Genomic DNA, 13,476 nt, shown 5'->3' on the forward strand with positions numbered 1-13,476 from the left:
CCCGGTCTAAAGTCATAAGAAGTGACTGAGGGGAGGGGTCGAGAGCCAGAAGGCGTCTCAGAAGAGGTGCTATTTCATCTCAGCCCTAAAGGACGAGGAAGCAGGGAAAGAGCATTCCAGGCAGAGGGCACGACCAGTGCAAAGGCCCTGTGGTGGGACAAAGTTGGAGATGTTTGAGAGACAGCAAGGAGGCCAGTGAGGCTGGGGGAGGGGGCAGAGCTGGAGATGATGCAGATGGGTTTGGAGACCACGATTAAAGGGTCTGGATGGTTTTTAAGGAGGGCAGGAGGTCTCTGGGTGGTTTGAAGCCAGAGACAGGGCTGCATTCAATAGGGCCTCAGAGTTAGCGGCCTGGTTTGGGAGCCCTACGGACACGGGTTCAAGGCCCAGCCACCTCCCCGCCTTGCTGTGTGACCTTGCGTCAGTCTCTGAGGTATTCTGTGCCTTACTTTCCCCATCTGAAAAATGGGGCAGAGTGGTTAGGACTTGGTGCTTTCACTTCTGGGGCCTGGGTTTGATCCCTGGTCGGGGAACTAAGATCCCACAAGCTGCACCGCGTAGCCAGAAAAAAAAACCAGCCCCTACCTCACAGGGCCATAGTCAGAACTCAGAGAGAATCTTCAAAAACAATTTTTTTTTAATATACCAGCTAGTATATAATACAGTATTGTGGCCTGTTTTGTATCCAGGGCTGAACCTGGGATCCAGAATCTTGTTCTCATGTCTTTGAATTTCACATGCTCAGCACAAGGAGGCACATGGTAGGGGCTCAAATTGAAGTTTCTTGAATGAATTACATTCTGTTCAGTTGGAGTTTATTGTCTCCATTTTACAGGTTGAGGAAACTGAAGCTTAGGGGGAATTCGTTGGTGGCCCAGTGGTTAGGACTCGGCACTTTCACTGCTGGGGCCCACGTTCAATCCCTGGTCAGGGAACTAAGATCCTGCAAGCCTCATGGTGTGGCCAAAAAAAAGAAAAAAAAAGAAACTGAGGCTCAGAGAGGGACAGCCACTTTCCCAGGGTTACACAGCAAGCAAGAGGCTGAGTCGGGGTCAGGTATTAGAATCCAGGAGGGTCACATGTCAAAACTCACAGTGCCCAACCCAGGATGAGGACATGATACACAGTGTGACCTACACGCAAGCAGCAGCTGGGGGCCTTGGGTTCAAATCCTACCTCAGCCACTGACCCACCCGTGGGACGGTGGGCAGTGAGTGCACTGCTCTATGCCTCAGTTTCCCCATCTGGCAACCAGGGATAACGAGCACACCTCCTTCATAGGGTGGCTGTGACGTTAAATGTGTTCATCCCTGAAAAGTGCTTGACCCAGAGTAGGCACTCACTCTTATTTTCTTGAACATTTATTCCTAAGTTATATTAACTAGTATAAAAAATATGTAACAGATTATATAACCAAATAAAATGTTACCTCTGACTAAATACAGATTTATAATGTGACTATAAAAACATTATATATAAATGTTTGAGTGCATAATGCAGGTATTTGCAGGTATTTTATATATATATATATGTATGTATGTATACATAATAAATATCTAATGAGTATAGTATGAATACTACATGGGAACTATGGAATTTTGGCAGAACTGATCAACATTGTCATGGGGTGAATGGCAGCCCCTCTGACGAACATCCTTGTGCAGTGCTCAGCCTGCCCAGCTGTACATAGCGACCCCATGCTGCCCATCGTCTAAGAAGCAGCCATTCACCCATGACAATGTAGATCATGTCAACAATATAAATGTTGAATGAATGAACACTCTTAAGAATCACTGTTTCAAGAGGAATTTTTGCAAGAGCTGGCAACAGTGAGGTCCCAAATGAGACTTGTTGAGGGAAGGGGTGAACAGAGAGACAGATAAAAAGGGGCCTGTCTGGTAGGACCCAGAGCCTTGCCCACTTGGCCCTCCATTTGTGTTACCTCCTGCCCCACAAAGAAGCCTCACAGTGTCTGAAATCCTTGACCTGTCATCTGATCCTGACCCCCAGCCCAGTCCCCACTGAAGAGGCACCTCCAGCAGCCCAAGCCCCACACTCACCCTGGAGCATGCTTCGGTAGGCCCCCTCAGTCACTGCGTACACGTGGGGCGGCACTTCGTGGCGCTTTTTGCCCCGGTACATCTCCACAATCGCCTCCGTATAGATGGGAAGCTGCTTGTACGGGTTGATGACCACACAGAAAAGGCCGGAGTAGGTCTGCAGCGGGCAAGAAGGAGAGGGCCTCAGCTAGCTGCCTGCCTGTGGCCCAGAGGGTAGCATGGGGCTGCCGTGTACAGCTGGGCAGGTTGTGCACTGCACAAGGACATCTGGCAAAGGGGCTGCCATTCACACCACGACAATGTAGATTTGAACATATTTTACAAAGAGTTTCAGGCTGATGGTTGAAAAGAAGCTTTCCAAATTGCACAAAGGTGCTGTACGGATGAGGATTCACACACAGAGAGAGAAGGCAGGCTCTGTAGCCCTGTCACTGCTTGGACTCGCACATGCGTGAAAGGACCATGTGCAAGTTCATCTGTAGCATCATTTTTAAAACAGCGAAAGACTGGAGACAATCTGGATGCACGGTCATACAATGAATTCCTATGATGCTTTCGGTATACTGTATACAGGTAGAGAACTATCTCCAAAACATTACCACGGAAAGGAGACAAGGTAAGAACTGTTTGCATTGAAAGGGGTGCAAGAAGAATATTTTTATGAATTTGCCTGAATACACATAGAACATTTCTGGAAAGGTGCTCCCAGTATCTGCAGCAGCTGAAACATGACAAGAGCATGTCTGCAGTTTCTGTTCATAACAGACTCACAGGACCTGCTTCCACGACCATCTTGGTGGTTCCTTATTATTGGAGGAAATGCTAAACAGGTTCTCAAGGTGAGTGAAAATAAAGATGTAATTTTTTTTTTTTTGCATCCAAGTTCATGGACACCCTGAATTTGTCCACACAGCTGTTGGGCCTGAGTGCAGGACCCTGTAAAGGTTTAAGAACTGTTCCAGCTTGGACAGAGCCTCGGGTAGATAAGACGCACTTAGGATGGATAGAGGCAGTTAGACAGCTAGAGAGCTAGCTGATCACCTAGCTAAACCAACCCAGAGAGCTAACTAGTTAAGTTAGCTGGACTAAGCTAGCTAATCCAGCAGAGAGTTAGCTGCTTAGGGGCTTAGCTAGTTAACTGTGAAACTAGTTAGCTACTTAGCCAGCTAGTTAGCTACTTAGCTAGTTAAATGGCTAGCCGGTTACTTGTTGGTTGGTAGCAGAACTGCTTTAAGCTCCCAGATGGCTAGAGCTTCTCAAGCAGAGCGAGGGTGTGGCCACCACAGGTTGCCCGGCTCCCAGGTGCCAAGCTTTTAAGGATGGGAGGGTGGGTGGCCAGTCTAGAGCAGAACAACCGGTTTGCTGGGTGTCTGCCCTCCCTGCCAGCAGCTCCCAGGAGCTCTCGAGGGCAGGGCGGCCGGACCACATTCCCAGGGAGGGTATCTCATGGCTGCTGGTGCCCAGGCCCCCACTCCTGGCTGACAGAGGAGCCTCCCCGACCCGTGCCACTCCCCATCTCAGCCCCCTCCTGCCAACCATACCAGATGGAACCTGAGCTGGCTGCCAAGGCCAGGGGGCAAAGGGCAGAGGCTGGTGTGCCTAGAGAGGGTCGGGGACACCTGAGTGGCCGGGGCACAGCTGCGGAAAACCTGGCTGGAAGGGTCTGGGGTGGCTGCCCCAGCCCTCGGGGCTCTGAAGACAGACCCACCGGGTGCAACTCCCTGCCTCCCCCTCTCCTCAGCCCCGTGACTCTCCCCACAGTCTCGGTTTTCTCCCTGAGAAACCCTCCCCATCTCATTACAGAGGCTGTGGGGATTAAGGACGATAATGAATAAAAACCAGCCAGCCCGAGGCGGGGCCCCATAAAAGGCACTCCAGTCATGGGTCCCAAGACGCTCACGTTCCCATCCCACCTGAAAGCTAAGAGTTCAGTCAGACTCGGATGCCACGTCATCCTGGGTTTCGAGCCCTGTGTGACTTAGCACGAGGGGCTTGCCCTCTCTGAGCCTCAGTTGCCAGTCCTGGTAAAATGGAGCTGTAACCCCCCCCACCGAGTCTAGAAGGATTCTGAGAGTGGCATGTCACCATGCACCTTCCAGTGCCTCACGGAGCAGAGAACATGGCCAGTGTCCGGCAGATGGGTTCCCTTCCTGCCCAGAGCATCCCAGTGAAGGGACCGAGACCTTGAGCCACTCAAGGCCAAATAGCCTATTAGCGACAGAAACTGGGTTTCTAGAACCCTGGACGCCCCCCACTCCTTGCACTGGGAAGCGCTATCTTTCCCATCACCAGTTGGCCAGTTAGTATTTATTAAGCAGGGCCCGAGGACGAACAAGGTGGAGCTTGAATCGAACCTTCTAGCTGCGTGGCCTGAGCAAGCACCTTAACTTTTCTGGGTCCCATTTTCTCATCACACAGGGACGGGAACAGCGCTTCCACAGAGGGCTGCTGGGAGCCATCCGCAAGTTCCCGTTCCAAGTACAGGGCTCAGCGTGGGCCCTGGAGCCCTGTGCCTGCTATCTATCTATCTATCTATCTATCTATCTATCTATTTATTTGCCGCGCGGCATGCGAGGATCTTAGTTCTCCGACCAGGGATCAAACCTGCGCTGCCATTGCAGTCTTAACCACTGGGCCTCCAGGGAGCTCGCTGTGTGTGCTCAATATGTTAGCTGTTAGCTACTCCTGGGCTAATGGCTTCTCCTCTCCAAGCCGTGGACAAAGGAGGTGATAACCCCTACCTCACAGCCTTATGTGGAGAGGGGGGTCAACAGATCATATTGGAAAGAAGTTTAGAACAGCTCCTGACGGAGAAAGCAGGCCCTCACTAATTGCTAATGATTATTGTTAAGGCCCTATTTGCTTCCTGTCTGGGCTTCTGGAATCTTCCATCTCACTTTCATTTGTCAGGTCCCAATTCTCTGGCTCTCGGGCCATAGCCTTAGCTCAGGCCTTACCATTTTTTCCCCTGAACTTTCTCAATAATCTTCCTAATGCAGTGGATAGGATGTAGGGTCTGGAGTCAGATGGCCTGGGTTCAAATCCCAGTTAAGCTGGTTTGTAGCTGGTGGGGCTTTGTCCAAATCCTGGCCCCTCTCTGAGGCTCAGTGTCCCCACCTGCAGAATGGGGATGATAGGAGATACCTTACAAAGTTGCCGTGAGGGTTCAGAGTGTTTATTCACAGGAAAAGGGTGGCTCAGTGTTTTGGGTGCCCCACTGATCCCTTGTCTTTGGTGAGGTCCAGGGGAGTGGCCTGGACAGAGGTCTCTTTCCCAGGACTCGCAAAGGCTAGTGAGGAATCATAAGGGCCCAGTACAGCCTGGAGAAGCTGCCAACTCCATCCAGGGCCAGACAGCCCTCAGTTCAAATCCCACCCCTGCCACCAAAAGCTGAGGGCCCCTGAGCCAGCCACTGGCCCTCTCACAACCTCAGTCTCCTCCCCAAACAGGAATCAGATTTCATAAAAAATATTCTAATCTTGTGCTTGTGACCCCTAATGGGGTGGATACTGGGGCCAGTTTATTTATCTTTATTTTTTGATACATCTCATCATTTATTGAAATATTCTTTTATTACTCTCATTAAAGTTTTGTGGTTTTTAAAAAAATATAAAACCAGCACTTTTCCTTTTAGGGTTTTAGCGAGGTATTTTGTAGTTCTTCTTGTGGGGTCAGTTGAAATGAGTAAGGTAGTGAGACCCCAGCCCTCTAAGCTGGTGTTCGGAGCATGACTCTGGGGCCAGCTGCCTGGGTTCAAATCCTTCATGTCCATGTGACCTGGGACCCAAGTCACTTAACATTCCTGAAACATCAGGTGATAAGAACAAGCTCCGCCCCAGAAGTGAGCTGATAACCCACATGCAGCACTTAGAACAGTACTTGGCACATCACAAGTGCTGGATAAACATTTGCTAGCCACCCATGATCATTATTTCTCATTATTATTCTCCACATTCCTTGTCACTCTCTCTAATCCTGTTTGCTCTGAATAACGCTTTGGCTGTCCCTTAGAACCACCCTAGAAGCTTATTAAAAAGACCAGTGTCACACCCTCAGAGAGCCTGATTTAAATGGGGTGAGGCGGGGCTTGAGCGTTGGTATTTTTTAAAAATTCCTAACATGATTCTAACGTGAAGCAGAGTTAAGAACTGCCGCCCTACTCCACCTGTTTGCTTTTAACGTGAGACAGTGAATGCTTAACAGAGACTAGACCATAGTCGACATCACTATCATCAATCCCGTCTTAATCCCAAGAGGCATCAGAGCAAAGTGGTGGGGCCTGGAGCCAGACTACCCACGTCTGCCAAGTCCAACTGGGTGACCTTGGTCAAGGAACTTGACCTTTCTGTGCCTCAGTTTCTTTATCTGTAAAATGGGGACAAAATGCTTTATAATTGTGCAAATGTATTGAAACAATATATTTTAGAGTGCCTAGTACATGCTTAATAAATGTTAGTTTTTATTGTTATTAAATCTCTCTGGGCCCCAGTTTCCTTTTAGGTATAGAACACTCTACTATTTGTAAGATGAAAGGAAACAAATGCACAGAGCCAGGCAGGCAGTTTTCCATACTCAGTGGCTCCCATTAATTATCACTACAGATCCATATCCCTTTCTCAAAACCTTTGGATGTGTTATATTTGAGGATTCAGAATTTTTTTAACTTAAGGAAAATAATAAGGAGCATCTACCCTATAATATTACAGGACGCCCCCAATGGGGTCTGAGGCACTCTTGATATGCAATAGTTTATCATTTGGCAAGTAAGCGTAGGCAGAGTCATACGACATGGGATAAAGATTATAAATAGCCTCAGGTTGGTTCAAGTTGTGGTGCTGACACCCAGACCCGCACCCCGGGCAATGCCCTCCCGGGGAAGGAGGCCACTCACATAGATGAGGCCGGAGTAGTATCGCTCGCGGAGGTTGTGCAGCACGGAGGCCTCGTTGAGGCAGGTCAGCTCAGCCATGTCCTCGGCCTTGCTGAACTTGGGTGGGTTCATGCGCTGGATCTGGTCCCGCGGCAGCCGCAGCCGCCGCCCGCTCTCCGCCAGCTCCACCTCGGCTTCTTCCTCGCCCTCGTCCCGCAGGGCCGCCGCCTCGAAGCCGTGCAACTCCGAAGGCACCCATACCAGGCGCCGTGCTGTCCACTCCACCTGCGGGGACATGGCCGAGCCCCCGGGCACGCTCCCCACGCCCGGCCCACGGGGCGCGAACAGGAACGGCTGGGCCGCCTCGGGCACTGGGCCCGGCCTGGGGGGCACCTTCCGCCCGGGCACCGACACGGTCACTGCTGCCATGGTCTGCAGGGAGATAGCAGAGGGTGAGGGTCGGGGAGGCGGGGCTCCATCCCCACCCCAGATCCCCCAGGCAGTCGCCACTGCCTTTCTCCACCAGATCTCGATTTACACGTCTGCAAAATGGATCCACAGATCTTTCTTTACTCATTCCACCCATTCACCTCTCTATCCATTCATTCATTAAATAATTCTGTTTGTGTGTGTGTGTGTGTGTGTGTGTGTGTGTGTGTGGCCCCACCACGTGGCTTGTTGGATCTTAATTCCCTGACCAAGGATTGAACCCTGGCCACAGCAGTGAAAGCTCCGAGTCGTAACCACTGGACCCCCAGGGAATCCCTGATTTAATAATTCTTTAATAACAACCTAAATGTCCATCAACAGATGAATGGATAAAGATGGGGTACATACATACAATGGAATGCTCCTCAGCCATTAAAAAAAGAATGAAATAATGCCACTGGCAGCAACATGGATGGACCTAGAGATTATCATACTAAGTGAAGTAAGTCAGACAAAGACAAATATCATATGATGTCACTTATATGTAGAATCTAAAATATGACACAGGGCTTCCCTGGTGGCGCAGTGGTTGAGACTCTGCCTGCCGGTGCAGGGGACACGGGTTCGAGCCCTGGTCTGGGAGGATCCCACATGCCGCGGAGCAACTGGGCCCGTGAGCCACAACTACTGAGCCTGCGCGTCTGGAGCCTCTGCTCCGCAACAAGAGAGGCCGCGATAGAGAGAGGCGTGCGCACCGCGATGAAGAGTGGCCCCCACTCGCCGCAACTGGAGAAAGCCCTCACACAGAAACGAAGACCCGACACAGCCAAAAATAAACATAATAAATAAATAATAAATAAAAATTAAAAAAAAAAATATAAAATATGACACAAACGAACTTATCTACAAAACTGAAACAGACTCACAGACACAGAGAACAGATCTGTGGTGGCCAAGGGGTGGGAGATGAGGGAGGGAAGGACTGGGAGTTTGGGATTAGCAGATGCCAACTATTATATACAGAATGGATAAACCACAAGGTCCTACTGTATAGCACAAGAGAACTATATTCAACACCCTGTGATAAACCATAATGGAAAAGAATATGAAAAAGTATATATGTATAACTGAATCACTCTGCTGTACAGCAGAAATTAACACCACATTGTAAACCAACTATACTTCAATGAGATAAATTTTTAAGAATTAATTCTTTAATAAGCCAAGCTGTGAGCCAGGCACTATTCAAGGCATCAACCATATAGCCAAAAGCAAGCCAGAAAAAGGTCCCCACCTCCCTAAGGTGTTTACATTCTAGCCCTGCTCTGGCTATTTCGGGAGCCATGGCCCTGTGTGGCTACTGGAAAGTTGAAATGGAGAATCCAAACGGAGGTGGGTTCTGAGCATAAGACACACACCCAGTTTCAAAGCCAGTACAACAAAAAGCTCATTCGTGTTTTTTACATTTGACGACATATTGCACTGATAATATTTTGGATATATTGGGTTAAATAAAATATATCATTAACATTCATGTCACTTGTTCCTTTTTACTTTTTCATTTTTAATGTGGCCAGAAATTTTTAAATTACACATTTGCCTTGCATTGTATTTGTATGAGTTCGCACTGCTCTAATCCCAGGAGATGGATTCAAAGATAAATAAGTAAATTATATAGTATGTTAAATGATGATACATGCCAAGGAGAAAAATGAAGCAGGGAACAGGAGATGTTAGGGTTGAGGGGAGCTGAACTTTTAATTGGGGTGGCCAGGGAAAGTCTCTTTGATGTGGCATCAGAATAAAGATCTGAGGGAGATGAAGGAAGCAGGCCATGGGAACATCAGGAGGAAAAGCATTCCAGGCTGGGAAAATAGCTCCGTGCAAAGGCCCTGGGGCAGGTGTGTGCCTGTATGTCTGTGGCATTGTGAGAGGCCAGTGTGGCTGGTGCCAGGTGATCCAGGCGGAGAGGGTGGTAGGTAAGGTAAGATTAGGGACCAAAGGGGTCAGATTGTGCTGTGATGAGGACCTTGACCTCATAGATGTGAGCCCTAGGAGGGTGTCAATCTGATTTCTGTAACTTAGGTTCCCTGACCACCTCTGCTGTACCCCAGAACAGACCTGAATCTCATCCCTCGGTTAGTGGCTTCCTTCCCTGTGACCTGACTTCCTTCTCTTTATAATGGGGAGACTGGCCCCATTCATTCACTTCTGCATTCACTCAACATTCCCTGAGGCTGTTCAAGTACCAGGCTCTGCCCAGAGTGAGTCTGGGGACCCAGAGATAAGTCAGACAGGGCCCTGCTTTGAGGAGCTCCTGGTCTGGGGGTGCTCTAGTCTCGGACAGTTCTAGTCTCGGACAGTCAGAACCCAGATGAGCTGTGAGCTGACAGGGGAGGCGCTGGAGGAGCCAGCCTGTGCTAGACCCCTCCCCGCCCTTAAAGGGGCTGCAGACCAGTAGTGAACAGACCACGGCAATTCTACAGCAGTCTAAGCACAGGTCAGGGGAAAAGTCGGCCTCTATCCCTCCCACTGCCTCAAATGGCCACATCACTGCCTGGCCACCGCCACCCCTGTCACAGGAACCCCCCAGTGTTCTGTCTCCTCCACCTCGGTGCTTCTGCCTCTGCCCTCCAGGCCCCCCCACCCCCGACATATCCCTGGAGAAGTCCCTCCAAACACCCAGCTCCTCTTGGGGCATCCTTAAATCTGGTCCCATCAGGCTCTTGTCTTCGCCTCACCCGTAAACTCAGCTCCAGGCCACATGTCCCTCTTTCCCCCAGACCCTCTCCTCACCACCAGCAGTCCCAGGCCCCCAGCCCACCCTGTGACGTTTGCTCCTGATGCTCTCGGGCCTCAAACCCAAGGCCCCTGCACTCAAACAGCAGGCTTCTCCCACCGCTGGATACCATTTCTCCACTTCCCAGGCCCCAAGTTGCCCAGGCTCACCCCAGGCCTACCGTGCGGCCCTGATCCATTCACAGCCAAGTCCCATCCCTGGGACTTTACCCCCACCCTCACCCCACCCACTTCCTCTCCAGCCTGCGGCCTTTGACCAGGAAGGGTTTGGGAGTTTTTTACAATCACCCAGCCCTATGCTTCCCCTCCCTAGAGCCAGGAATCTGGGCCCCCAGTCCCTCCTCCCTTGGACCCAGGAGTCCAGGCCCCCAGCCCCCTCCTCCTCCAGACTCAGGAGTCTGGGCCCCCAGCAGGCTACTCATCCAGGATCCAGGAATCAGAACCCTCAGCCCCCTCCTCCCTTGGACCCATGAGTCCGAGCCCCCTCACCTTACTGCAGGCGGGCTAGAGCTGAGGACGCCTGGGACATCCAGATTCTGAGGGCTGATAACAGCTCTGATGAAGTGGGCCTGCCCCTTTGGCAGCCCCACCCTCCTTAGCCTGCTGGAACACCTTTGCCAGGGCTCATTTCTGTCACCAGCGCAGGTGAAAGCACCTGCCCTGGGAGGGGCAGAAACTGCTGGGCTGGAAAGGAAAAGGAGCCAGGGATCTGCCCCTGGGGTAGGGGTTGGGGCCCTTGGCATCTGGCCCTCTGACCTTAGTCTAGTGCTTGGATTCAGGGGTCCTCTCTGCCCCCAGACTCGGAAATCTGGGCCCCCAGACCCAGGAGTCCAGGTCCCCAGCCCCCTCCTCCTTCAAGACCCACAAATTCAGGCTCCCAGACACACAGTCCTGGCCCCAGTGCCTTCCTCCCTCCAGACCTAGGAGCCCAGACTCCCAGAGCCGTCCTTAATCAGACCTGGGATTCCTGGCCCCCCAGCGCCTCTCCTCAGATCCCGGAATCCCAGCGCCCAACCCCCATCTCCCCGAGACCCAAGTGCCCGTGTAGCTGTCCCCTCAACCGCGGATTCTCGGGGCTACCTGGGGGGCGCCGGCTTGGTACAGGAAGCGGGAAGATGGGGAGGGGGCACGGGAATCCCCCGTCCTCTTCCGAGCTCTCAGGTGCGGCTACCTCCGCGGTCCAGCGCGGGGCGGGGCCACGTCACGTCACCGGGAGGGAGCCCGGCTCTGATGTCACCCAGCACCTGCCCGGCTTGGGAAGGGGGCGGGTCCTGGAGCTGCAAGGCTCTAGACAGGGGGATGGCGGGAGGCGGGGATAAGCCTGTTCCAGGTGGGCGGCAGCGGCGGCAGCAGCAGTGCCAGGGGCCCCTCCTTCTTCTGGCGAGCAAAGGTCAAGGACCCGCGGCAGAGAGGGCTGAGGACTCCGGGGGTTCACATCCCGCTCAAGCTTTCTGGGCATCGGCTTTCCTCTCCGCGAATTGAGGCCAATGAAATGAATAAGCCGATGTGGGAGAAAGTGCCCAGCCCAGCGCTTAAACAAGTAATGCCTCACGACATCATTTAATCTCGCTGAACTTCAGTTTCCCCGACCCTGGAAATGGGACCACACAATCCACAGAGAGCACTAGGAGTACCAAAGAAGACGACAAAATGTTTTTCTAGGCTCTGGAGCTTCAGTCCTCTCAGGAGTGAACTGAGGACTAAATAGTGGTAAGCGCACCTACCATGTGCCGGGTGTTTGTTTTCCTGCTTTTAGAACAGCTGTCCAAATTCATAGAATGATCTCAGAATCTCCACTTCTCTGATGGGGAAACTGAGGCATGGAGAGGTGAACGAAGTAAACTGCTCAAAGTCATACAGTCAGTAAAAGGGAGAAATGGGATTCAAGCCCAGACCATTTTCTGTCATTCTAAAGAGGAGATTTGAGAGCAACGTGTAGTAGGTCCTCAAAGATGTCAATTTCCTCCTCCCAACTGGTAATTCTCTCAACCTGCTTCCCCATCTATTAGAGACTACAGCCTTCCTTGGGGGACTACTGTGGGATTAAAAAGGTTAAGGAACTCAGCACACAGTTGGTCTCTGAAGTGTTGTTCTCAACCCTGTCCCCCTGCAGTCACCGCCTCTGTCCAGCCTGTTTTACCCTCCCTGTAAAATGGGTACAATATAACCCATCTCGAGTTAATATAATTAAAGGTAATTATTTAGTTATAAAAATAAAAGCGCCCAAGTACACCGTGGGGGCTCAAAGATGTCTTTCCCCACCCCTCTGTTCCGCCAGTCATGATGATCCCTGTCTCTGGTCCGCAATTTTTACACGTGAAAATAGAGACACTGTCATCTGGGAGCGGGGGATTGAAGGCAATGACTCAGGTATTAAAGCGTCCAAGGTCCCAAAGCGAGCCTCAGTTTCCCCATCTGCGGAGTAGGCCTGGGGCTCCAGCGAGGACCCCGACCCGGCCTCGCACATAGTAGGAGCTCGAGTTGGGGGAGTGTAGGCGCCCCGCCCCACCCCCCTCCCTTCGACCCCCGCTGCCGTCCGGCTGCGCGCCCGAGGTGAGTGTCCGCGTCACCGCCCCTCCCCCGCAGCCCGCGCCGGCCTCCGGAGCCCCGACCGGAGCCCCGAAGCTCCAGTCTCCCCCGGGCCCAGTCCCACTTCGCCGCCTCAGGCGGGCATCGGGCCCCGGGCACTCACCGGCTTCCAGGGCCGTCCAGAGGCTTCGGCCTGGGGAGAAAGAGAGGAGGGCCAGCCATGAAAGCCCCGCCCACACAAGCGCAGCAGGGGCCAATCGGCGCCCGCTGCGACAAGCTATGGACCCGCCCACGAGGGACGCGCCCGCCAATCAAGAGGAGGGGCTGGCGGGCGGGACCAATCAGAAGTTGCCGGAGTGTGCCAGCCGTGGGAAAAGAACGGCGCCGGAGCGTGGAGCTAGGCGGCGCGGTCATAGGCGGGACCCGAAGTCTGACAGGCAAGGAGTGAGACCAATGGCGAGACTCGGGGGGCGGCCAGGGGCGGGAAGCCCAAGGGACCCGGGTGAATGGGCCGCTTTGTGCGCGAGGCATGAATGAGGGCCTTTGTAAGGGTCGGCGTGGGGGGGCGGCCGGAGGCCGGAATGCCTGGGTCCCCCGGGAGCCGGCGGGCATGAGGGAAGGGAGAGAGAATTCACTTTTGTCGAACGCCGGCCGCGTACCACCAGGCACTCTCCCAGGCTCTCACCCACCCAGAGGTGTAGGCATTACTGTCAGTAATAATAATGATCATTTATTGAGTGCCCGATGTATGCCAGGAGCTGTGCTAAGCGCTTTACCTGCATGATCTCA

At 52.4% G+C, this 13,476-nt stretch overlaps 1 protein-coding gene across 6 annotated transcripts in view; it reads right to left on the minus strand.

The window, feature by feature from the left end:
- The window catches only part of MYH14 (myosin heavy chain 14), a 90,374-nt gene extending 77,470 nt beyond the window's left edge, over positions 1-12,904 (minus strand). For 2 of the 6 annotated variants that reach the window (XM_036833387.1, XM_036833384.1), the window contains exons 1-3: positions 11,239-11,376; positions 6,952-7,362; positions 2,061-2,217 (exon numbers count right to left, since the gene is read on the minus strand). In XM_036833387.1, coding sequence (XP_036689282.1) covers positions 2,061-2,217; positions 6,952-7,359 — 565 coding nt within the window. In that variant the 5' untranslated portion in view covers positions 7,360-7,362; positions 11,239-11,376. Of the gene's footprint in view, positions 1-2,060; positions 2,218-6,951; positions 7,363-10,647; positions 10,722-11,238; positions 11,377-12,850 lie in introns of those variants that run through there. The other 4 variants (XM_036833389.1, XM_036833388.1, XM_036833385.1 and 1 more) reach the window with 3 other exon arrangements.
- Between the last annotated feature and the right edge of the window lie 572 nt (positions 12,905-13,476).

Source organism: Balaenoptera musculus, chromosome 19, assembly GCF_009873245.2.
Source record: "Balaenoptera musculus isolate JJ_BM4_2016_0621 chromosome 19, mBalMus1.pri.v3, whole genome shotgun sequence".
In the NCBI taxonomy this organism is placed as follows: Eukaryota; Metazoa; Chordata; class Mammalia; order Artiodactyla; family Balaenopteridae; genus Balaenoptera; species Balaenoptera musculus.